General features: G+C 46.3%; 1 protein-coding gene across 16 annotated transcripts in view; it reads right to left on the bottom strand.

The window, feature by feature from the left end:
* Positions 1 to 25,788, bottom strand: part of PLEKHH1 (pleckstrin homology, MyTH4 and FERM domain containing H1) — a 49,678-nt gene extending 23,890 nt beyond the window's left edge. For 2 of the 16 annotated variants that reach the window (XM_072761792.1, XM_072761793.1), the window contains exons 1-8: positions 25,683 to 25,739; positions 17,808 to 17,966; positions 16,784 to 16,967; positions 5,915 to 5,977; positions 4,895 to 5,044; positions 2,723 to 2,806; positions 949 to 1,030; positions 76 to 830 (exon numbers count right to left, since the gene is read on the bottom strand). In XM_072761792.1, coding sequence (XP_072617893.1) covers positions 76 to 830; positions 949 to 1,030; positions 2,723 to 2,806; positions 4,895 to 5,044; positions 5,915 to 5,977 — 1,134 coding nt within the window. In that variant the 5' untranslated portion in view covers positions 16,784 to 16,967; positions 17,808 to 17,966; positions 25,683 to 25,739. Of the gene's footprint in view, positions 1 to 75; positions 831 to 948; positions 1,031 to 2,722; positions 2,807 to 4,894; positions 5,045 to 5,914; positions 5,978 to 16,783; positions 16,968 to 17,807; positions 17,967 to 22,276; positions 22,493 to 24,918; positions 25,046 to 25,340; positions 25,603 to 25,682 lie in introns of those variants that run through there. The other 14 variants (XM_072761787.1, XM_072761788.1, XM_026008447.2 and 11 more) reach the window with 12 other exon arrangements.

Here is a 25,788-nt window from a genome sequence, read left to right as displayed (position 1 = left end):
GCTCCACGTGAGGCTGTGCTCGGTGAGCCACTCTGCCCCCCTGCCCCTCTGCCCTGCAAACCAACTGCCTCTTACCCAGGATGGAAACCGGTGCAGGGGGGGTGTAGGGGGTTTGTTGCCCAAATCCACTTCCTTCAGCTCAGTTCTGGGGGCCTTCGGGCTTTCTCTTTCCTTTTCCTTCGCCATTGGGGGTTGCTCCTCCATCTCCACGTTCTCTGGTTCCTCCTGGAGCTCAGCTCGGGCCTCCACCTCAGGAAGGCTGGAGGGGTGGAGGGCTGAGAGGGTCCCAATCTCAATGCTCACCACGTGGTTGAAGTGCCCAGGGCCCACCTGGGGCTGGCTGTGGTGCCGCTTGGCCAGCTGGATGCTGTCCCGTGGGGTGCTGGGGACCCGCACCTTTGGTAGGGTCAGGCTGCAGCCCGGGCTGCCTTCCCTGGCAGAGTTCTTTGTCCCAGGGAGTGTTGCTCCCTGAGCAATGACCAGGCCCTCACCCCAGGAGGCCGAACCATGTCTATGGGTGCGAGGCTTCATGCACAGCCGGCGGGGAGAGCCCTCTCCCAGATGCAAGGGAAGGGCCTTGGAGTCTGATATTTCCCCAGGATGGACCACGATGGGACTAGAATCCTCCAGGGAAATTCCTGGAGGAACAGAGTCCTTGCTCTGCAGGGCATCTGGGGAAGTTGCAGGCATAGTTGCCTTTAGGGCACCCTGGGCCTGAGGACCACTGTCCTGCCCTATCGGCTGGGTTCCTGGACCTGAAGGACCAGAATCCTGCTCTGTTATTTCCTGGGTGGCCACCAGCAGCTTCCCTGAAGGTGCCATCTGAAGAGCTGTGGTTGGGGTGAAAAACAGGCATATTAAGAGCTTCCTCAATTCAACGTATGCCCTGGCACACGCGTGTGCGCACACACACACACACACACACACACAAAGGCCTGTCCTGCTTACCTTCTAGAGCATCTTGGAGGACTCCCACCTGCTCCGCCAGGTGCTGATTACTGCTCTTCAGGTGCTGATTCTCCATTTCAAGCTGGGCAAAAAGAAAAATAAAGATTTAGAATATTTAGCCTACAGGTTCAGGCATATAATTCAAAATAAGATTAAAATCCTTTTTAAAGATCAAATCTTTGAAAAAGAACAGTTGGTGTCCCAGCAATCCAGGGCTGGCCCTCCCAGGAGCTCTGACCTACCCCTTTCCTTTGTGCTAACCAGTTTTGGTTGGGATAGAATTCCATTTGGCAGCCCCTGCACCTTTTCTAGGTATTTTAACTTTTTTAAAAAAATTGTGAACTATAATACATACACAGGAAATCGCATAGCATATCAACGAAGAGCTGAACAAATGACTCTGAAGTGAACGCTCATATGACTTCTGCCAAGGTCAAGAAATAGGAATTTGCCAGCATTGTTAACAAACCGGGATGTGCCCCCTCCCATTCACACGCTTCTCTCTCCCCATGAAGGCAACCACTCTTCTAAGTGTACAAGACTCACCCCCTTGCTTTCTGGGTTTTATCATCTAAGTATGCACCCCGACACACATTGGCCCAGTTGTGCCCATTCTGGTATAAATGGAATTATATGGTGTGTGCTTCTAGGTCAGGCTTCTTTTACTCAACACACTATCTATAAGACTCATGTTTGTGGTTGCCCCATTTTCTTTGGAATGAAATCCAACCTACTTTTTCGAGCACCTTTTAGCAAATATGGAGGCATCCTAGGTATCAGCTCTGCACTCCAAGAATTTATAGTCTAGCAGGTGACATGAGATATGCACCCACAGCAGGAGAGTAGAGGCAAAAAGAGCTGGTCCCCCCTGCAGGTATGAACTATGGTGTCAGGGTGGAGGAAGAAAAGTTGGCATTTGTCCTTTTCCAAAATTCGATTCCTTTCCTTTCTTTTTTTAAGATTTTACTTATTTATTTATGTGAGACAGAGAGAGAGAGAGGCAAAGACACAGGCAGAGGGAGAAGCAGGCTCTATGCAGGGAGCCCGACGTGGGACTGGATCCCGGGACCCCAGGAGCACATCCTGAGCCAAAGGCAGACACTTAACCTCTGAGCCACCCAGGTGACCCTCGATTCCTTTTCCTCTTGTTTCGAGAAAGAGGTTGCGGTTTGTTTTTCATTGCTAGTAGCACTGCAGCTTCTAGCCTCAAGTCTTCCTAAATCAAGCTGTAGCAACCCATGAGCTACGGAAATGAAGGGCTAGAGGTGGAAAGCTCGGGGGGAGAGGGGATTTGGGGGGCAAGAGGTCAGGGACTTGGTGTCTACTAGGTACAGAGCTGCTGTTTGGGGTGATGCAGTTTTGGAAACAGACAGTGGTGGTGGTCTCACAACATTTTGAGCGTACTTAATGCCACTGAACTGGGGCAAATGGGAAATGGCATGTATATTTTGCCAATACCACAAAGAAGAAAGGAGAGGACAGAGGGGAAGTGGGGAGGGCAGCAGTAGGGTGTATGTTCTCACACCTCAGATGGGAGATTCACTCCTCCTCAAACGCATGCAAAGCTGATCAGGAGCCCTAGGGAGACCCAAGGGTGACAGGAGGAAGGGAAAAGTGAAGTGATGAGTCTGAGTGTTCAAGCTGAATGAAGGACAAATGGTTAACACAATGAAGGTCTGTCAAGGCCCCACAAACAGGAAACTTTGTGCTGGAGGATGGAGGGACCCCTGCCATATGGCCACTCCAGGTTTCTGGAGAGGAGTTTTCAGCTCACCTCTGCTAACTTCAGGGTCACCCATTCTTTGATCTTTGCAGCTTTCTCTTGGACAACTTTTGCTTCTTCAGCTCTCATCTGCTTCTGCAAGAAATCGAAGGCCTTTAGTTAATCATAGCAGCCTCCAGTAGAGTGAATGACAGGGGTGGGAGGGGGTGGGGGGGCCCAGAAGCTCTGAGAAGGAATATCAAGCAACTGGGGTGTGGGGGGGTGGCCCAATGGAAAAAAATTCATTTATGAATTTAAAAAATATTCTTAAGGTGGGTGGGAAAAGCCTTCCTAAGCATGATACCTATCCTAAAGCCATGAAAGAAAAGACTAATGAGTCTATACTGTCACTACAAATTACTATCTGACAAACAAAAGTTCCCTTAAAATCAAAAGCAAACTGGGGGGATGATTTACAACACAAATGACTTACATAAAGAGGGCCAATTTGAAATAAACAAACCAATAAATACATGCACAAAGAATATGAACAGGAAATCAACAGAAAGAAATAAAGGGAAAGAAACTCATGAAAAGCTGTTCAACCCAACCATAACTTTAAAAATGCCCATAAAAGTCAGACTTCGTTTTTCTTCCATCAGACTAACACAATTTAAAAGTCTGATATCATCCCAAATTGTCAAGGATGTTGGAAAACAATCCCTCTTATGGAAACTGGCAAAGCCTTTTTGGGCAGCAATTTGATAATATCTGCCCGTGTTTTAAATGGCTGACCTAGCAAACTCACTGCTTAGGGATCATGAGTTGCAATATTATTTGATAAAGCAAAAAACCCCAAACCGGACATAACTAAGTGTCCACAAATCGGGGCTTGGCTAAATAAACAAAATGAAAATGGAATGCTGTCCTTTGATACACAAGAAACGTTCACAATGAACCCTGGAATGATCTTAAGGTTATCCAGTTTAAGGGGTTTGCACACTGGCCACAATCCAACCTTCCACCTGGTTCCCAACCCTCTCTCCACCCCACCTATTTTTATAAATAAAGTTGTCCTGGAACACAGCCATGCCTATTCATTTATGGTATTGTCTAGGGCTACTTTCACGACACCATGGCACAGCCGAAGAGTTGCAACAGAGACCACGTGGCCCACAAAGCCAAAAGTATTTACTATCTGGCCCTTGAGAGAACAAGTTGGCCAACCCCTGACCTAGTCCGATACCCTCCTTATGTGGCTGCAGAAACTGAGGCCCAGAGGGTGAAGTGATTTGCTTCTATCAGTTTGGGCAGCACAGCTGGAACTAAAGCCAGGTGTACCTACTTGTAGAACAGCATTCTTTCTTTTCTGACCTTTTATTATTGTAAAATGTTTCTTTTTTCTAAGTTTTAGCAGGAATCATTGTGCCCACTCATCCCCAGTTGCTGCCACTTCTATGAACCACACAAAAAAGCGGTAAGGTATCTCTGGCCACACCGTGAGGTTGCTTGTTGGAAATGATGGTGTCCTGGCACCAGGGGATAACTGGGTAGGTGAGGCCGAGGGCAGAGGGAAGGCACACCATTCGGAAGGAGTTAATGGGACTGTAGAGGGCAGGAGACCGGGAACTGGCAGAGGGATGTTCCAGATACCCTCTCCGGAGCAAAGGGGCTAGCTGAAGCTGGAAGGTTGGGCAGTGGCCTCTCAGCCTCCCGTGTCTCTGCCCCCTCAGGTTCACTGAGAAACTTTGGCCTATCAGCTGATCGAGGCTCACTGTCCAGCTCTGTGCTGCTCTGACACTAAAGGTGTTGTGTCCCACATGTCAACAGGACACAAGGCCAGGGTGGAGGAGGACAAGCTCTCCTTGCCATGTCTGATATTACACAGAGATTACCTGAATTTACTCTCTGGAGAGCCCTAGGGTGTATTATGACCCCTACCTTACAGATGCGTAAAATGCGAATCTGTGACTTATTTGCCTACAGAGAGCAGCGGGTGCTGGGGGTAGGGTGGGGAATCAGACCCAGAAGAAGTCTTGCCTCCAAGGTCCTTTCCCCCCTATATCCCCTGCCTAGCTCCTCCTAATGGACCTAACAGTTAAATCTCCATGTGAAAGAATAGTCTCATGAGGGAAGGGAGTGAGCTCCCCTCCACAAGCAGAGGGGCTCCATTCAAGAAGCCTGTGGCCAACAGGTGTGGAGGCTGCAGAGGGCAATGGTGCTGCGCTGCACATCAGACCTTACCTGCTTCTCCAGCTGTGCTTCCAGCTGGCTGATGAGCTCATCTTTGCTCTGCATGGCTTTCAGCAATTCTTGGTACTTCTGGTGCAGGCTGCCTCCTAAGTCCACATTCTTCAGATTGGACAGTTTCACCTTCTCCTCCATCACACCCACCTTAAAAGTACCATCATTACATAGGGTTGGCATGGGTGTGTGACATGGCCACTAACCTGCCCTGGGACACTTCCCAATGCCCCAGCCCACAATCCCCAGGCAGAGCCCTCACCCAGAACAGTTGGAGCCAGTTAACTCAATAATCATTTATTAAGCCTCATCTGGGCAAAATAAGGATGTGACAAGGAAGAAACGGTTAGGTACTGGGCCATCTAGCTCGGGGTGCCCAAACAGGGTCGAGTTGGGCAGGACAAACAGCCCAGAGAGAAACTGCTTCAGCCTCATGGTGGCAGAGACATCTGCTGCTCACTGAAGGTTCCCTGTGCTTCTCACTCTTCCCCAGCCTCTTGTAGTTAGATGGCCATGGTATTCACTCCAGCCCATGAGTCTGAGTGGAGTGACTCATCATTTCTGGGCTGACGTATTTAAGAGCTCTCTCTTTGCCATGGCAACCAAGGAGGCTGCATGTTCTAGAAGGTCCAGGTAGAAGATGGAGAATTCCATCAGCCTCGATTCCCAAGTCACTGTAGGAAGTAGAACCCCAGCTAAACCTCGATGGAGACGTACCAGGACAGAGAACTGAACGGGATAACCTGTTGAGACCTGTTACCTCGGCGTAACTTGGCCTATTTGAACTAATCCAGCCATCTGCTCATGTACTAACCCTTACCCAAAGACTCCTTCATGCTCAAAGAGAGCTCCATACACCTGAATTAATTTGTTCAGAAGAATGAGACATGACTGCTGGTTTTTCTTGTCCCCATGAGGAGCTGGTGAGGGTGATGAGTATGTCTGGGTGTGTTCCTTGGAAGGATCAGGGAAGGCCAATGGCCGTTTCTGCACAGTCCTGCCCATCCGCTGGCCCGTTACCTGGGTCTCTGCGTTCTCTGCTCTCTGCTCTGCCTCCAGCAGCCTCTGCTCCAGCTCCTGCATCTGCTCAACCAGAGAGGAAGGACAAATGTAGGTGGGGTGTCCCTACCACAACCATGGTTCCAGAGCAACATGAGCAAATTGTGCAGACACTCCACACAGCCAGACTTAAACTGCTCATCTCCAGTGGCTCAAGGGTGTCAAGGCAAAGATTTTCATGGCAACCCTCTGTTCCCTTATCCTGAGTTTACGGGGCAGGTGAAGAGCCTAGAGCTGCTGTCCTCTCTGCTGAGTGAGTAAAAGCCTAGTTCTTTCCTCTATGTGTGGTGCCTCGGCAGGCAGCAGAAACATTCTTCATGAGGCAATGCTGCCCTGAGCCCTCAGTCTCCTCGGCACCAGGTCCCAGGCAGTGCTTGCCACTGCTCTCCACATGCCTGCCATGGAACATGCTCCCACGTGAGCCCCCACCACGTCAGCAGCAAGAGAATGTTCCTTTCCACCCAGGAACAGCTCACTGGCTGGGGACAAATATTTATCCCTTATCAAGGACATCTCTGACTATAAAGGGCATTAACAGGCATCACCTTATTTGATTTATTTAATCTTCAACAGAGAGGCTCAAGACACATTCTTAAAAATTCTATCTTGCTACCAGTAGAGATGTGTCATTTAAGTCTGAGGAGCTGCATAATTCTGGAATCTTATGCAAACTGGCCCAAGCAAAGGGACCAACATTCTTATACACGGAGACTCATCGGGGACCAGCTCTAAGCTAAAAGCTAAAGAGATGCTCACGAGCCCACACGGCAGCTTCGCAAGCTCATGGTGACAGAGTGCGGCTGGATTGCAGTTCCCATCCTTCCCTGGTGGGTGCTGGGCTGCCTGCCCACAGTGTATGTCATCACACAGAGGCTCTGTGGAAGCCGTCATACACCAATCTCTCCTGCCAGGAGCCCCTTGCCTCCATGTGCCATGTGCCACAGCCCAGTCAGTTACCTGCTTCCCTCCCTACCCTGCCTTACACCAAGGCAACATGTATGCATTAAACATACACTAGAGGCAGAACAGCCCAGCCTCGTCCTCCGTGAGGCTGGACAGGCCTCACCTTCTCAGTTCCAGTCCAGCCTCACCCACTTCATCTCTGCACGTCTGGCCTTTGCTCCAGCTACTCAACCTTCTCTCTTTGGCCTGGACCTGGTTTGATATTTATCAGCGAACCGAGCAATCAATCTCTCCTCTTTTTCCCAATCTCTCATCGGCTCAACTGAAATTTTGCCTTCCCGTCTCGATTAAAGGATGCAGGAAAAGGAGCTCCCCAGTCCGGTGCTGGGCAGTGTGAAAGGAGAGTTCTCTGGAAGGAGTTCATGTTTGAGGACCTGGGGCATGTCTTTGCCTCAGGTCAGCCTTTTCTCATCTACTTTTTCCCTTCTCCTTGGGGCTGGGGAGATACAGATGCTTTCAGCACACATTCCCTATGAAAGGATCTGAGGATCTCAAGTAAAACTCATGATTTACAATTCATGCGACAAAAACGCCTCCTGGGCTCCCAGTGGACAGGACCACGGCTGATGGGCATTCATGCCCTCAGGCCAAGGGTGCCTACAGCTCTTCTTTCCTTCCTTTCCCGGGTTTCATAATCATGATCAAACCTCTCGACTCAAGCCTGAGAGGGTGGGTTGGTGCTGGCCAGACAGAGGCATCAGTTAGAGCCAGATGGCCTTTCCAAAATCAAATAGTTCTGGAGTCTGGGTTACAGGAATCCCCTGACCTTTAAACAGCTACAGGTAAGGTAAGAGCATAGCATAAGCTGATATTATGATTAAAGAGGTGGCTGCCCAGAGCAACAAGAATTCTACTTAGTTGGAGGGAGGTGTAGGTTGACACACAGCAGTGGCTCCCAATGACCAAGTTAGTACTATATAACCTGTCCTCCTTTGGCACTGGACCTGACTGGGCCAATCAAGTTCTCTGTCCCCAGGAATCTGACATCTGGGATCAAGAGACCAGAGACAAGAATCAGGGGGCTGCATGGGAGATTGTGCACAAACTTCATCAAGTCATGTTAGGTAATTCTTTCATTTCTGGGAGCTGTCCCAGGATCCTCCAGATTAATTCCATTTGCTTAAGCTAGCCAGATTTGTAGTTTCAGCTCCCCTTAGAAATAACTCTAATACAGTTGCTGGGAGCATCTAAAATTTTTTAATAAGATTTATTTATTTATTTGAAAGAGAGAGCATGCGCACAAGCAGGAGGGATAGACCAAGAGGGAGAGAGAGAAGCTCAAGCAGACTCTGGGCTCAGCGCAGAACCGAATGTGGGCTCCATTTCCCAACCTGTAGATCATGGCCACAGACCCAAAACAAAGAGTTGTATGCCTAACCGACTGTGCCACCCAGGTGCCCTGGAAGCATTTAATTTTTTAAAGAAATACAGCACACAATGAAATGAAATGAAATGAAATGAAATGAAATGAAATGAATACAATAAAATACTGAATAGGAAGGCTTTGGATTCCTGACAAGTTTCCTAGATTAACCTTCAGCTGGACCATTCAGATCTAACATCTGTTCTATAGCTCAGAAGACATAGGATTTCCATAGGAAATGATCATTCATATTCATAACCTTCTGTAACAACTGTCTGGTATTTTCAAACTTCTGATAGAAAAACTTGTCTTCTAGTTTATGGATGGAGAAACCAAGGTCGAGTGAAGAATAGAATTGTATTTGAGTCCTACTGCTCAGCTGGGCATACCCACTGGGTGAAGAGTGGTCATGGCTGGAAATCACTCTGTTATTGACAACACAGTGAGCATTTTTTTCCCTCAAGAATTTTGCTACTAGACATCCCTTTAAAGTATGCTATCACTGAAGCAAATGGAAAGGAGCGCATTTTCGATCGCCTGGGGTCTCCACCCAGTCTGGGCTGGCTGCCATAGGGTCCCCATACTCCTGCCAATCCTCCAGCTGTTCTTATCTTCCCAGCAGGGATACTCAAAACTCAAAGCATTTTGTATTCGCCTTTATTCTGGAGTATTTTTTCCCCTCTAAAACTAATTTCTGAGCACTGAAAACATTCTGGACATCTGGAACGTTTTTAAGAGAAGAGTGTAATGACCATCCATGTATCCATCACTATTCTCCAAAAATTACCAACATCCTGTCATCCTTGTTTGAAAATAATTATTTTTAATATTGGTTTTCCCTTTCTTTTTATAAAAGCGCATTTTCTCCACTGCCCTGGGAGTACTCCAGGTATGTCTATGCTGGAATGTCATTTTTAGAGTTTTCAGACTTCATTTAATGCCACCTTTTCAAGATGGCAGACTGTCCTTTACACTTGTATACGGGGCCACCCCTTCTTTGGGTTCTATTTCTTCTGTGAGTGGGTTCCCTAGTACCATGTCCTCAGATGTCCTTTGAGTCTGTGGGCCTTGGGTGATGCACTAGCCAAGGAGGTGTCAGGTTCGGGCAGATGGCTTTGAGGCGGATCCACTCTCACCAGCTGTGATCGGCACAGGAGACTCATAAATAAGCGGCCCTGGCACTGGCCGCAGCGACCTGATGACATGTGCTTGGTGCCAACCTGGTGTTTAATCTCCGTGTCCACAGCTCCTCCTTACACTCACAATGCTGTGATATGGCAGCACCATGGCAGCAACTGTGGTGGACACTCTCTTGCACTCCCAGCACAGTCCCGTGTGTTGAGCTGTGGCCTGAACCAAGCACCACACTTGCTGGGGCTCAGCTGTCCTTTGAAAAAGGGATTCAACATTCTTACCACTGCTTTGCACTCACCCCAGAGACCCATACAGGGAAGCACTAAGGGTTGAACCTGACAGGCTCTGCCACAGTGTGGCTTTAGGGTAAGTTCCTTAACTGCTCTGTGCCTCAGTTTCCTCACCAGGAGAAAAAAGAGTAATGAGTTTTCACCTCTGACGGTTGCTGGGAACATTACATGAAGTGGCTCATGTTGTTTTGTTTTGTTTTAAGATTTTATTTATTTATTCATGATAGACAGAGGGACAGAGAGAGGCAGAGACACAGGCAGAGGGAGAAGCAGGCTCCATGCCGGGGGCCCGATGTGGGACTCGATCCCGGGACTCCAGGATCGTGCCCTGGGCCAAAGGCAGGCGCCAAACTGCTGAGCCACCCAGGGATCCCCCCATGAAGTGGCTCATGTAAAGCTCACGTGTACTGTGTGGCCCTTACTGAGCCATTTACAGTAAGCTACTTGTTGGTTTCTCATATACAGAGATGATGCTTTTGCCTGGGACAGTCTGGTGTTCACCTGTTGTCACACAATAATTACTAACAGAGCTTTCTTTTCTCCCTCTAGAGTGTCTTGGGTTAGATGGTAAATCATATGGTTATCTGACTTATGGTCCACCTACAGCAAGAATGGCTTCAAGCCAGAGGCTGCCAACTATCGTCTACAGGGTGTCTTGTAGGATAGGCAGCCTTAGGGGTATTTAGGTGACAGAACGAGGCCACTCACTGCATGTCTGGCACTGGCTTAAACACTTACACGTATTGACTCATTTAATCTTCATCCCAATAGGAGGGAGCAAGTACTACCATTAGCCCTGTTGTGTATATAAGGAAATTGATGCAGAGGGGTTGGGTAACTTAGCTAACAGGTCACATGGCTGAGAGGCAGAACTCAGGAGGGCTGGCTCCAGAGTCTAACTATACTGGTAGCCACTGTGCCTCTCATACGCAAATCTCAGTAAAAACTGAGATTCCACACACAATCCTTGGCTCCTAGCTTCCCTTGAAAACTCAGACCTGGACATGCTAGGGTTACATTTTCTTATGGCTATAAGTGGCCTTCTTGTCTAGCTCTAGCACATTCCCAAAACCCACCTGTCTCACTTCTGTAAGTTAACCTGCAAGCATCTGAGTAGCAGCCTCCAGTTTCAGCTATTAAATGGTTATCTCTGTTATAAAGACAGTGGCTTTCAAACTTATTTTTTTTTACTAGATCTTTTGTTTAATTAAAATCCTATGTTTAGTCCCAAATATATAAAATACAGCACCATGAGGTGCCCTAGTGTCTGACTACAGATAATACAGGAGAGAAAGGGCTCTGAGTCTTATCTGTGGGTTACCCTGCTCCTCTGGGGCACATGGGGCTCAAGATGTCCACTAGAAAGACAGCTGAATGAGGCTGAGGCAAGGCCATGGCAAGAGTTCATGGCTATAGATCTCACTGTCGGGATCCCTGGGTGGCGCAGTGGTTTGGCGCCTGCCTTTGGCCCAGGGCGCGATCCTGGAGACCCGGGATCGAATCCCACATCGGGCTCCCGGTGCATGGAGCCTGCTTCTCCCTCTGCCTGTGTCTCTGCCTCTCTCTCTCTCTCTCTCTGTGTGACTATCATAAATAAATAAAGAAAAAAATATTTAGATCTCACTGTCAGGGGTGTAATGACCCATGCAGAGCTTAATCAAGGCTGATTTTTGGGTCTTACCCACAGAGGGTTTTAATTAGCAAGCCTGAAGCTGAGACCCAGGAACGAGCTTGGGAAGAAAATCTCAGGTGATCCTGAGGCAGGTGACCCACAGACCATACTCTGAAAAACACTAAACTGGCCCCAGAATGCTAAGCATAGCCAACTTCTGGGATATATTCTAGGGCCAAGCCCACATCATCACAGGGCTTCTCAAATGGCTTTAGTGATACAGAGCTCTATCAATACTATGGTTCCAGAAAAACACTATAGTGGACCCTATTAAAAATAGGCAGGAGAATAAAAAGCCTCTCTCTCTCTCTCTCTCTTTCCACACACACACACACGCCCATACACAGTGAATAAAGTTCTAGAAGGTATCCGCTCCCAAAGCAAATTGGATCTGTCAGCTAAGGTCAATTCTGTGATGACTTTATGCAGACTTTAACATAGTTCCAGCTAGTCCTGACAGCCCTAGTACTCTCCTTTCATAGTACCTGGCCTTTTCATAAATTGAGGTATTTAAAGATATGTTTTTCTGGCCTCTGTGTTCTATCCATACATTGAGAAACTGATGCCTACAGAGAATCACTGCCTCTGTATAATCTATAGACTGAGAGGGGAGGAGTGACAGTAATTGTTCCTTTGTTTAAGGGGACTGAACTGAACCATTCATTGTTCAAGAAATAAAAGTCTTAAACTACAAATTTTTGGTTTATAAATGTAAAACTGAGTTATTGCATTTTAAAATCTTGGTGGAGCGAGTAAGAAATTCTAGAAAAGAGGAAGAGTACACCTTCCTATTGGAATGGGTCTGGGAAAAGCTGCTTCGGTTAAAAATATTCAAGCTTGGGACTCCTGGGTGGCTCAGTGGCTGAGTGTCTGCCTTTGGCTCAGGGCATGATCCCGGAGTCCTGGGATCGAATCCTGCATTGGGCTTCCTGCATGGAGCCTGCTTCTCCCTCTGCCTATGTTTCTGCCTCTGTCTCTGTGTCTTTCATGAATAAATAAATAAAATCTTTTTTAAAAATTAAATAAATAAAAATATTCAAGCTAAAAAATGAGGGATGTTTTATTATATTACTACTTCCTGTAAGTCCACTCAAATCTCTTTTGGAAGTAGACAGGGAGTAAATAAATAAAAAATGTAAAACTTGTGTTAGTTCTAATTATTGATGCCATGTGTTCATCATTGTAATTTCTACTGTGGATAGCCCATCTGTGGATAGTTACTACACTCCCACTTTTCGGATGGCATAACTAAAGCACAAGTTTAGCAAGAATGAAAAAAAATCCAAGGGACTTTCAGATCCATCTATACAGCCTCCAAGAACAGTATCAAGTTTCAAAATGATCTGAACAGCCTTTGTGACTTCTTCAGTACACGAAGGAAGAGAGCCAGCGGTGGGGGAGTGGAGGTAGCAGGGATGACAGGACTGGTGCCAGGGAGCAGAGCAATATGTGAACTCCAAGACGTCAGCCATTCCCTCGACTCCTGTACTGGATAGGAAGTGAACCCACAATTCACCTGGCTACAGAATTACGTGGTCCTGGCAGTCTGCATGTCCATGGCAACGGCACACCAGGCCTGGCGAGGTATAACAGCAGAAATAAGGTCTAATACTGTTTCCCCTCACCCTTAGGTGAGGGATTATGTGGTAACTTTGACATCTTTTCTTTAAAAAAATGTTTTCTTTTTAGCACAGATCATTCCATGTCCAGAATGGCAATTCTGCAAAGAGGGAGGCGAGTATGAGTAGGCTGTGGGATGGGGATGGAGGAAGGGCAGGTTTCTAAGCCTTAGCAGCCAGTGGGCAGTATCTGACCCCAGGAAGGGCTGGTCCCCTGGGAAGCACCCAGGCTTGGCCTTCCCTGCACAACAGCCAGCAATGAGTGAGCACAGTCATCCAGGCAGTGCAATCCCCACGGGCTGGCGGGTGAGAGGGCTGGTCATAGGGACCCAGCTGACCTGGCTCACCGGTGTAGGTGGGTGCTGGTGATAATTAACTAGCAAGTTCTAGAAGCAGCTACAGAGACAGGACTCGGGCTTGGCCCCAGCACGAGCTCTCCTGAGAAAACTGAGTCATCTCTTCCTATTGACGTATTGGGGAAAATCTCAAAGTGAACTGTTGAACCTGTCCTGTTGGTTTGGGGATGATTGCAGGTGATAGGCACAGGCATGACATTGAGCAACATGGTATTTATGGCTTTAAGGTTTCCTGCCAAGAGGTCTGGTGTTGGGCTAATGTCTTGGTACTCTTCCTTAATTCTTCCAGTCTGTGATCCCTAGTCAAGATTTCTTTCTCCTTTATCCCACACCCCAGTCTCTTCTGCCCCATGTCCACATGCTTCCCCTTTCTTTACCCAAGTCATATTCTGAGCCCCCAACTTTTAATGGCATTCCAGCTACATGACAATCAAAGGCAGCCTGGAAGAGAAGATAGGGCCAATCTTCTAAAAGTTCAACCTATTTAGACCCAAGGGGCTGCAAAGAAAGAAGGTGTTTATTGATGTGTTTAAGGACCCTAGGGTATAGGGGAGGAAGGCACTTTAAGATAGTTTTTATTATGAAATATTTCAGGAAACACACAGAGAATAATATTTTAAAACACGTATACACTACTTAGCTTTATCAAATCTTAATTTCTGCATATCTGCTTCTAGACATCTTTAAGAAATTGGGCACTACAAAAAAAGAAAAAAGAAATTGGCCACTACAGAGAAGCGAAATCCCCAGGATACTCTTAAATTTCACTTCTAGCATCTACCCCACACTTCATTGTGTTTACATTTTACCTCATTTGCATATATCCCTAAACAACAGCTAGACCATCTTGTAGGTTTTAAAACTTTATATAAACCATATTGTTCTCTATGAGTCCTCCCATCTTTTTTGTTCAGTGGTGGTGTTTGAGATTTATACTTTTAGCTCACCTGCTTTGTTTTTACCTGCAAGGTAGTATTACATTGTACAAATACACTCAGTATGTTTACCCACTTCCCTGTTGATTGACATGTAGGATATTTCCAACTTTTCATACAGCAATGCTACATCCTTGTATGTGACAAGACATTCTTTTTTTTTAATATTTTATTTATTTATTCATGAGACACAGAGAAAGAGAGGCAGAGACACAGGCAGAGGGAGAAGCAGGCTCTACGCAGGGAGGCTGACGTGGGACTCGATCCCGGGCCTCCAGGATCACGCCCTGGGCTGAAGGCGGCGCTAAACCGCTGAGCCACCCGGGCTGCCCGAGGCTTTTATTTGTATGAGAGAGAAGGGGAGAACAGATACTGGGGAAAAGTAGCAGTCTTTAAGCCTGGAATTTAAGTCTAGAATAATGATAATAAATGGAGTGTAGAACTTTCAAAACAGTAGAGTTGAGAATGGAATAAAGTCTATTAAGTCTAGACCAGAAAGAAAAAGAGTATTAAAAAAAAAAAAAAAAAAGGAGTAAATAGAAGACACAGAATGCAATGGTAGAAATAAATCCAAATATATCAGTCACAGGAGACATATATAAGAATGTCTTGTCAGGGGATCCCTGGGTGGCGCAGCAGTTTGGCGCCTGCCTTTGGCCCAGGGCGCGATCCTGGAGACCCGGGATCGAATCCCACATCAGGCTCCTGGTGCATGGAGCCTGCTTCTCCCTCTGCCTGTGTCTCTGCCTCTCTCTCTCTCTCTGTATGACTATCATAAAAAAAAAAAAAAAAGAGTCTGTTTCTTGGTTTGCTCCCTCTTAAAAAAAAAAAAAAAAAAAGAATGTCTTGTCAGGACAGATTATTCTCTCAAGCATTCAGTTGTTCTGGATCATATATTTATCTTTACTATGGGTTCTGTTTTCCTGGGAGAATCCTGTGTGATCTGCTGAGGTCTTGTTTCTCTAGAGAGGTTCTGTATCTATTCCTACGAGGTCTCCTAGGGTCATCACTGGCCTAGGATTTAGCATTCCTAATCCACACAAATAGTATAAATTCTAATGCTAAGCCAGTACGATCATCAGGTTCTCAAGGAGGACTTTTATTTTGCTTTCTTTTGTTTTCTTTCTGTCCAGAGCCTTGGCTAAGCATAAAATGCTGTTCTGTTATCTCCCTGTATTGGTAGATGATTTTTTTCCTTGTCTACCTTTTTATTTATGGTAAAGTACTTTGATAGTCCTGACTTTACATGAAAGTTTCAGTTTCAGCTCCAGCTTCCAACGGGCCAGACCTCATCTCTGTCTCCACAGATTAAACCTCACACTGCTCACTGCTACAGGGAGGCCAGTCACACAGCCTGTCCTACTGAGCTGCCAGAGTTGAGTACCACTTGGGTTTTCCTCTTCATTTTGCCCACTATTTTCTTCAGTTCGTGGCTCTAAATAATATTAATTTAAATATTTAATCCAATATTTTTAGGTGTTTCACAGCAGTCTTTTTTTTTAAAGGTTATTTTGAGGTCCACATTACTAGGAACAGAAGTCTCTTTCCTCTGACATCTTTTAAACCAGCCGGGAGACCCTTACTTATCCTCCACTCACATATCCTAAGGCAAAGTTCTCAAACTCTACAGTGTACAAAGTTAATTTCTGGGAGCTCGTTAAATATGCAGACTATGAGCGGCACCCCCAGGAGCCCTGGATCAGGAGGACTGGTGTGGGGCCCAGGAATGTACGTGCTTAGTAAGCTCTCCAGGTTTCTGGCATGGGTGACAAGGACCATCCTTTGAGAACCACTATCTAAGGCCTGCTTCCCTCTTGCTGAGGTGGCTGAATTTCACCCTTTCTTAGTACCTGAATCACAGCCACAGGAACCCTGCTGGTTTCTGTTTTGCAAAGCTTGAACTAGGAGACAGCAATGACAACAGACCCAAAGTTCACAAGTTCTACTTCAGGCTAGTCCAGGGCCACTACCTCAGCAGTGGAAATGCAGAATAATGCCAATAACTTGTCTTCCTAGACTTCAGGGAGGGGGGGGGGGGGTTATCAATAAAACAGGCTATTTCCTCAGGCTTTACAAACCAGACTTTGACATTACTTAGAGAGGAGTGGACTGAATTTCACTTTTGTACTACGAAAGAAAGGTTGGCTAAGCAGATGGATAATGTAAACAAAATTAGAAAGAAGATAGTTGATTCGGTTAATATATACACATATATACGTGCATGTGTGTGTGTGTGTGTGAGACTGTGTATGTATTACTGCAGGTCTCTACTCCCCATATAGATTATGCTCCAAAATGCTTCTGAAAGTTAGCTGTTTAGAATGCACTTTCCTAGAGAAACATTACAAATGATGGTCAGTTTCCCAGACCAGCCCACCTTAGCCTAGAAAGCCAATAATTGTTCCCATTTAAGGCCTATTGCATGCCCAAACCTTTATATGTGACCTGACACAATTCTCAAAATAACTGAAAGGCAGACATTTGTGTCCCTCCCTTACCGGTGAAGGGACTTGCCAGGGTCACACAGCTAGTAAGTGGCAGAGCCAGGTGGGTCTGGCTCCAAAACCTGTGTCCTTATCACCAGGAAACCAGGCTGCCTTCCATAGCTCTTAGGCTTAATAGAAGGTGACAGTAGGGTGAGGATTTCCATTTTTCTCCCCTAAAACATCTTCTTTCCTCACACTGAAAAAGAAATAAAGGAATAATAGAACCTCCACTGCAGCCACAGTTGACACAAGAGGTAATAGAGGACCAAGAAGATTTCTATCATTTCTCTGAAGCAGGAAAGAATGCAAGATGCAGCTTAGTAACCTGCTTTGATTTTGGACTTAAAAAAAAAAAAAAAAACACCCTGGATTTCATTTTGCATGTGTGGAAAGTATCTTATTACAAGTTCACCTTCTGGGCAGCCTCGGTGGCTCAGGGGTTTAGCACCGCCTTCAGCCCAGGGCGTGATCCTGGAGACCCGGGATGGAGTCCCACATCAGGCTCCCTGCATGGAGCCTTGGAGCCTGCTTCTCCCTCTGCCTGTGTCTCTGCCTCTCTCTCTCTCTCTCTCTCTCTCATGAATAAATAAATAAAATCTTTAAATAAATAAATAAATAAAAAGCTCACCTTCCTGCAATGAGTAGTAAACAAGCTTAGGGATCTAATGCACACTATAGTGAATATAGACAACAGTGCTGCATTATAATCATCAAACTTGCTAGGAAACTGAAACTTAATTATTCCAACCACTGAAAAGAAATGACAATTATGTAATGGGATAGAAGTGCCAATTACCACTACAAAGGCAACCAAATTATAATATATAAATGTATCAGATTAACATGTAGTGTACCTTAAATTATATAATGTTATATGCCAAATATACTTCAATTAAAAATTGGGTAATAACTCAAAAAGAAGAAGGAGAAGTGGAAGAAGGAGAAAGTTCACCTTTTCCAACTCCAACTCTGTCTCTCTGTCTCTGGCTCTGGTAGAGACCTGTGCGGCGACACCAGTTAGCTCTCCAGGACTCACCTTGTCCGCCAGCAACTCCCGGATCTTGCTGGCCTGCAGGCGGAACCGGAAGAGCTGGGTTTCCAGGGCCAGGCAGCGCTTCTGCCAGTCCACACTGGCCCGGGTCTCCACCTTGAGTTCTGCCATGACAGGAGCAACTTCCAGCTGTTCCAGGGAGCCCTGGGAGCCAGCACACAGCGAGGGGAGAGGATCAGTAAGGATGTGAAGAGGAGGGCCGAGAAAACAGGGCTAGGGGATGCCAGTCACTGCTCTCCCTCTGTTCCACCTCCCTTAGCTCAGTGTGTCCCATTCAGTCATAAGTTAGCTGAGCAAACTCAGGAACTCATTGTGACAGCCATAAAAAAAAAAAAATAGGGCCTCGTTTGTTTTTCATTTGATTACCTATTTAACAAATATGTATCCATTCAACAAACATTTATATGCTAGACACTGTTCTAGGCATTGGAAATGCAAAGGTAAATAAAAGAGTCCCCTTATCTTTGAGTTTTCCAAGGAACTCTTAGGAAAGTCTAATAGCAAAATTACCATGTACTCAAATTGCTTCAATACGCAGATAAATGGGAGCAGGGAAATGGGGTAGACTGTGGGGGAAGGAATGATGAGGGGGACGATGTTTAGGGGAGTGAGGGGAGTGAGGGACAGATTCATTTGAGATCACATAGTTAACTGGAGGAAGAACCCTGGTTTCCAGTTTAGTAATGATTCTACTACACCTATATAGATTTATCTATTTAAAAATTAGTCTTTATCTCTTTCTTTCTTTCTTTCCTCTTCTCTCCCTCCCTTCTTTCTTTCCTTCAGGTAGGCTCCATGCCCAATGTGGGACTTGAACTAACGACCCTGAGATCAAGAGTCCTATGCTCCACCAACTAAGCCAGCCAGGTGCCCCCATCTATATAGATTTTTATTTTTTTAATTTTTATTTTAAAGAGTTTATTCATTTATTCATGAGAGACACATGGGGGTGGAGGGGCACAGACACAGGCAGAGGGATAAGCAGGCTCCATGCAGGGAGCCTGATGTGGGACTCAATCCCAGGCCTCCAGGATCACACTCTGGGCTGAAGGCAGCGCTAAACCACTGAGCCACCGGGGCTGCCCCTATAGATTTTTAGAGAAAAAGGTGTTCTCTTTTGGAACAGATTCTCACCCTAAGTTCGAAAATGCAAACCAAAAAATTGGTAGACATTTTGCTGTAGACTGTAGGTAGACTACAGAGGCAGACTCTGGGGAATGCCACAAGTCTTTGCATCAATATACAAATTCAGAGCAAATCAAGTAGACACCTATAATATTCCCAGTTGGGGGAATATACTCAGATGTCTCCTGGACAAATTTTAGAGAAGATAAATTAGGCTGGGGATGAGAAAATACAGAAGCAGAGAGAGAGGACACAGAAGAGTGAACACAAAGGAGCAATGAGCTGGAAGACACATCTGTCATCAGGACTTTAAAAATGCCCCTCCCCCCCAGTAATAATGATGCTTGGCAACAAGCATAAATTTGGTCTGCCCCAAACCATGACATATGATTACTCGAGAATCAGGTGATTGTTAAGGAATGACTTTTAGTTTTTTAGGTTGATAATATTTTTACAATGTGATCAGAGATACATATGACTTACAGGAGAAATGATATAATCTGGGATATATGCCTTAAAACACTTTATGGTAGGAATGCTGGACGGCTTTGTCCTTTAGGCATCTGCCCTTGCAGGACATGGGATCAAGCGGAGTCCAGCTCCCTGTTCACAAGGGAGTCTGCATCTTCCTCTCCCCTACCCCTGCATGTGCTCTCTCTCTGTCAGATAAATAAATAAAATCTTTTAAAAATAAAACAATAAAAATAAAAAATAAAATACTTCATGGTTAAGGGTTAGCAGTAGTGTGGGGAGGAGATATATGAAATAAGATTTATCAAATTGCTGATATTTTGAAGCTAGTTGATGGGCACCTGGGAGTTCTTTATATTTGTTTCTCTATTTGAATACATGCCTAGAGAGTTCTGTACTAAAAATTTGTTTTTAAATCCCTTTTCACTTCTTCAGGAGCCACATGGCCTCAGAAAACCCAGAACCTCCTGTACTGTTGCCGGATACTATCTTGGTAACCAATGAGCTTATCTTCAATGGGTTAATCACCTCACATTTGACTTTTACAAGTATCTGTCTCCCATACCACAAATAGCTATGATTTATTGTGTTCTTATTGTATGCCAGGCCTGTGTGGCCTCTTTAATCCTCATGAAGATATGTAAAGCAAGACACTCTTACAATGAGGACAGTGAGGAACTGAGAGGCTATACAGAGTTCTAGAGCCAGTATGTAGTGGGGATGGTATACTTGTTCCAAAATTCCTACTCTTAGCAGCTGTGCTCTTTACCTATCCAGAAACTGAAAAGAATTCTGATTTCACAAAGAGTGAGCTGGATTGTTAAGATTGAGATAACTATTTTATGGGATCTTTCAGGATCCTTGGCACTAAGGTGAACCTATATTCAAGATTTTCCAGGGCATCCTGGTCTCAAACATTCTGACACCACAACCTCTATAAGCACAGACATTTATCATGAGTCTCGACTTTCCATTTAGAACGCAGGGTCAGTAGACCTGTAGAGAAAGGCCCAACAATTAAACACTGATGGGTCTAGTATCTAAGTCTTTGGGTTCTGGGCAGCTCAGAACACTGGACATGTGACCTCAGCCCTGCTCTCCCCGGACTGTCATACCGAACAATCCCAACATTGTGACCTCCCAGCAATCCCCACCTCAAAAGACTGGGACCGACTGGAACGGGGCAGGAAGACAAAAGACAAAAACAAAACATGACCTTCTCTGAGCTAAAATCACAGCTGAAAAGACAAAACAGAATCTTGTGGAGCCTCTGGAGAAGAGAAGGCCGGGAGGCTTCATCGCGTTTGATTTGCTTTGTCCTTTAAAGGGATTTTGCTTTTTCTCATATGAATAAAAAAAAGCGGCAGATCTGAAAGTAGGACCTGGGAGTCTTGCAATCTAGCTGAGGGCTAAGAATTAGCAGTAAAAACACCCAAATAACACCAAGGGGCAAGAGAAACTTAATCCTTTTGTGGCATTGAAAGAGTTCGGTGTATTTTAATTCCCTGTTATTGACTGTCAAAGCTGCAGCTCAGATTTCATGAGGACAGTGGAAAACCAAATCATCAAAATCTCCAGGAGCTTTGGAAGTAAAACACATCACTGGCCTCTGCCTAGCCCTGATATCTGAAATTATACCTAGACTGCAGGGAGTCCTTTCCCAATCAAGCATCTTATGACATCACATTTTTTAACAGATCAAGTGCTCTGCTGAAGCCTCTCCCTGCCCTGGAAATGCTAGTGTCGGGGCTGGACTTGTGCTAGGCTTGTCTCAGCATGTGAGGAGAGCTATACGCTTTCAAAAGGGAACTGGAGCAAGGTGCCTACTGCCAAGCACATGGCCCAGAGGCTCTTCCGACAGAAGCAGGTGGTTGCCACAGCAGCTATAAAACATGAGATGTTAAGGCAAACTACCAGCAAATTGAACTTCACCTGCTAAATCACCTCGCACTTGTCTCTCCCATAAAGATGTGCAAAGATGAGCAGAAGAGAATTTACAGAATGGTTTTTAACTTTCCAAAGTATTGTGACAGGTGTGATTTCTCTCCTGCTCCTCTCAATATCCCTGAGATATAGGACAAGAGATATTACTCACAATGAACAAATAAGAAAACCCATCACATCCATGACTTGAGATACAGACCTAAGTAGTATCAGAACTGGGCCAAAAATCCCAATCTCCCAACATATAGAACATCCTCTTTCTGTGCAGATGCTTCAATAATGGTGGCGGAGCCTCATGCTATCTGACTAGCCTAACACAGAACATTAATGGCAAAACAGATGGGGAGATGAGAGAAGGGACAAAACCTAGTACAACTGTTCATTTTTTATTCTGGAAAGCTTAAAATATATACAAGTAGGGAGAATAGTACAGTAAGTCCCCATTATACCCTCCCCCCAGCTACAAAAATCAACTCATGGCCGCTCTTGTGAAACCCACTTCTCTTGATTCCTACTAGCGCCCAGCATGCTAAACTGCTCAGTCAGTCTAACCTACTCAGGCAGTCAAATGACTGCACCACCTGGAGCCCTGCTTTGGAACTCCCTCAGTACCCCGGCATCCTGGACTGACACAGCCCAGAGGTTGGTGGAGTATACCTCCGAGGCAGGGGCTGGGGCTGCGTGCAGGGTGGGTGATGAAAAGAGCCCACAGGGATCATCAGGTAACTTCAGACTCTAGACCTATATCAGAGAAAACACAGACTTGACCTGGGATGGCTTTGGCAAGTTTAGGGATTTGACCAGAAATTGACAAGATGCTGAGATTAAATTTAATTCAACCAAAAAATAATAAAAATAATAAATAAATAAATAAATAAATAAATAAATAAATAAATAAATTTAATTCAACCAACTTTTGTGAAGTGATTCCTATGTACAAGGTTGGGAACATAAAGATGAGTAAAGATCCCACGGCTTGCGAGCCTCAGGTCTATAGTCTGCATATCCTGGAACTTCCCTGCAAAGAGGACCAGCCAATACAAGACCCTAAAAGAAAGAGGTCAGAGGTCACCTCAGGTGGCTTCACAAGGTATCAGCGACTCTGTTCTGGGTACAGTTTCCACTGGGTTCTCCCATGTCACCTCACTATGGTTCACTCCCTGAGTGTGAGCGCCTTTTGTCATTTCCGCTTGCTAGTGATGGGCCACCACCATCTTCTAAAAGTGCTCGACTTTGTTGGCCACCCGTCCAACTGTGGGAAAGAAGAGCTTTGTGCCCTCTTTCTGGGGATAGAGCTGCGGGAGGGTGAGTAGACACAAGTGCATAGCTCCTTCTGCCTGCACCTTGTCATCTGATCAAGCCAACAATATGCATTTTACTCTTGGGTGCTAAGCAGCACATTTCACAATGTTGGAAGAGACAGGAAAAGGTGAGCATGTTCCAGCCTCCCGGGATTTAAATACCAGAAGGGACTAGGACAATCAGAAGTAGCATCGTTTGAGAACATAACCAGTGAAGAGAAACAGCAGAGTGTAGTACTTACGGTCCTCCCCTCCCTTCTGGCATCAAACAAGCCTGGGTTTGAGTCCTGGCTCTGGCACTAATTAATCTTGTGACCTTAAACCATTTGCTTAACCTCTTGAGCCTCAGCACCATTTTGAAATTGAAAGTAATAATATTTCAAAAGGAGGGCAATAATATTAGGCTGAATCGTATGAAATTATCAGCATTTAATGATTTTTTGACCTTCAAAAATGGCAACTTCAGGGATGCCTGGGTGGCTTAGTCCGCTAGGTGTCTGACTCTTGGTTTCAGCTCAGATCATGATCTCATGGATCGTGAGATTGAGCCCCGCACCTGTGTGGGCTCTGCTCTTACCTGAGAGTTCTCTTGAAGATTCTCTTCCTCTGTCCCTCCCCCCACTTGTCCCTTCTCTCAAATAAATAAATAAATCTTTTTTAAAAATGGCAATTTTATAGACCACACTATGTCATTTCTTTTGAGAATTAAAGGTGATATTACAGGGATCCCTGGGTGGCGCAGCGGTTTGGCGCCTTCCTTTGGCCCAGGGCGCAATCCTGGAGACCCGGGATCGAATCCCACGTCGGGCTCTCGGTGCATGGAGCCTGCTTCTCCCTCTGCCTGTGTCTCTGCTTCTCTCTCTCTCTCTCTGTGACTATCATAAGTAAATTTAAATAAAATAAAATTCTTAAAAAAAAAAAAGGTGATATTACAGAAGCCTGGCATACAGTAAGCACTCAATAATGACAGCTACAATCGACAGTGAAAAGGCAAACCACCAGTGCCTGGGTATACTAGGGGATGGGGTCCATAGATGTGTTCACTACCAGATCCATTTCAGCAAGAACGGGATTTTTAAAAATTATTTTATCTCATTATTTTTGAATACTGAACAAAAGAGCATATGGTATAAAGTAAGGCTTCTTCCCACCCCTCTACATCAGCCACAGTTCTCCCCAGAGGCAGCTGTGCTATGGGGCTTTATGTCTTTCAGAGATATCCAGTGCAGACACAAGCATTCACATATATGTTGCACGCACAACACAAACACAAATGGGGACACACAATACACACTGTACTTAACTTATAACTGAGAGTTCTTCCTATATCAACATACACACCTGACCTGTCCTCCCTCCATGCTTTTTAACAGCTGTATTGTATAAGGGTCCCTTATTGACAGACATTTGGGCTGTTTGAAACCTTTAGCTAAAACAAAGCTGCAACAAATATGTCATTCCACAGGCATCAGAGTATATCTGAAGGATAAAGTCTCGGAAATGGAAATGCAGGATATACATTTTTAAGTGGCCAAATAGTCCAAATTGCCTTCCCCAAGACTATTCGAATTCATATTCCAGCCAGCAATAAGTGCCTGCTTCCCCACGGAGGAGATCAGTTTTGAATTCATTCTTGACAGAAGGGAGAGAAGGCTCAGCTGGGCTATCCAGAGAATGCAGGATGGTGGCTCAAGAGCCAGCCTGCTGTGAACTCGCCCAGATCAGGAGTGAGGGAATCCTCACACCTTAACATCAGCATGTATCAAGCACTCTTCAAACCACAAGGAGCACAGAGTTCCCTATATGGTCACACAGCCTCATTGAGAAAAGGGACTAGTAAAGACGAGGGCACGGTGAGGGAGCACAGTAGGAGGTACATGCTTCTTCCCTAGAGCTGGTGACTTCTGAAAAGGGCAGAGCGGCACCACATTTTCTCAACTCAGTTGTTAGTCTCAATGAGTTGAGACCACAGGGTATCCCCACCCCCACCACCATCACCTAGCTCTAAGCAGGTCCTCTCAGCAGCCTACTGGACGGAGAGTGGGCAACGGTGAACCACATCCCACATGTGGAATACAGGAGGCTTGGGTCTGAGTTTTGCCTCTTCCACTTTTTTAGCTATATGACCTTGGGCAAATCACAATTTCTCTGAGTCTGCTTTCTCCTTTGTAAAATGGGGATAATAACACGCAGAAACTCTATCAAGTGTTAGATGGCATTACCATACAGAAGTGTTGGGTGTTCGGTGACATTACCATACAGAAAGTCTGGCAGGTAGAAGACAGTCCAAAACGCCTGGCGAAAGAACTCACGACTTTTCCAATGCAATTGTTATTAAGGTGATCTTTCAAAGTAGAAAAAGTTTTACCTGGAACTGAGGCTCTGTAGAAAAGAGTTTTATGAGATGGACTCACAGTAAAAGTTCTAGAGCTGTCCTGGAAGGGACAGATCCAACAGGGAGCCGAGTCTACTTCCAAGTGAGGGTCTGCACTGCCTCTGCGTCCCCTGCACCCCCGCCCCAAGAAGGTTCCAGGTGACAGAGTCCTCTCTAAGGCTCCTGCCTGTCACTCAGTGCCCAACTTGTTTTCTTTTCTGCTTGGCTGACCTGCTTCTAGGAGCCGAGCCTGACCCAACAGAGTCCGTAAAGGGGCCGCCGAGAAATCACAGAAGAGATTACCTGAGCCGAGGCGGGGAGGAGAGCCGAGGGGGGACCGAGCGAGAGGCCCGGCGGCGCGGCGGGGAGCCCGCAGCGCGCCCGAGGCCCCTCCCGGGGACGGCGGGCCCCAGCCGGGGCGCAGTCCCGCTGCTCCCGAGGGGGGCGGCTCCTCCCGAGGGGGCGTCCCCAAGCCCGCCCGCGCTGCCTGCGCCCCGAGCGCCAGGTGGGAGGCACCTGCTCCGGAGTCGCCCCACGGCCGGGGGCGGCCGGTCCTCCGCGCCCCGCCGGTGCCCCCGCCCCGCCCCGCGCACACCGCGCGCCCCCTCCCGCCGCCCACCCGGGACCCGGGCGCCCTCCGCTGACCTCGCGTCCTTCTGGGCCGGCTCCGCGGCGGCCGCCCGGTCTCCGCTCGGCGGCGGCAGGGGGCGCGGGGCGGCGCGGGGCGGGGCGGGGCGGGGCGGGGCGCGGG

The sequence above is a fragment of the Vulpes vulpes genome, chromosome 6 (assembly GCF_048418805.1).
Source record: "Vulpes vulpes isolate BD-2025 chromosome 6, VulVul3, whole genome shotgun sequence".
Taxonomy (NCBI): Eukaryota; Metazoa; Chordata; class Mammalia; order Carnivora; family Canidae; genus Vulpes; species Vulpes vulpes.
Note: the sequence above shows the minus strand (reverse complement) of the source record. Positions and strands in the feature narration are given on the sequence as shown.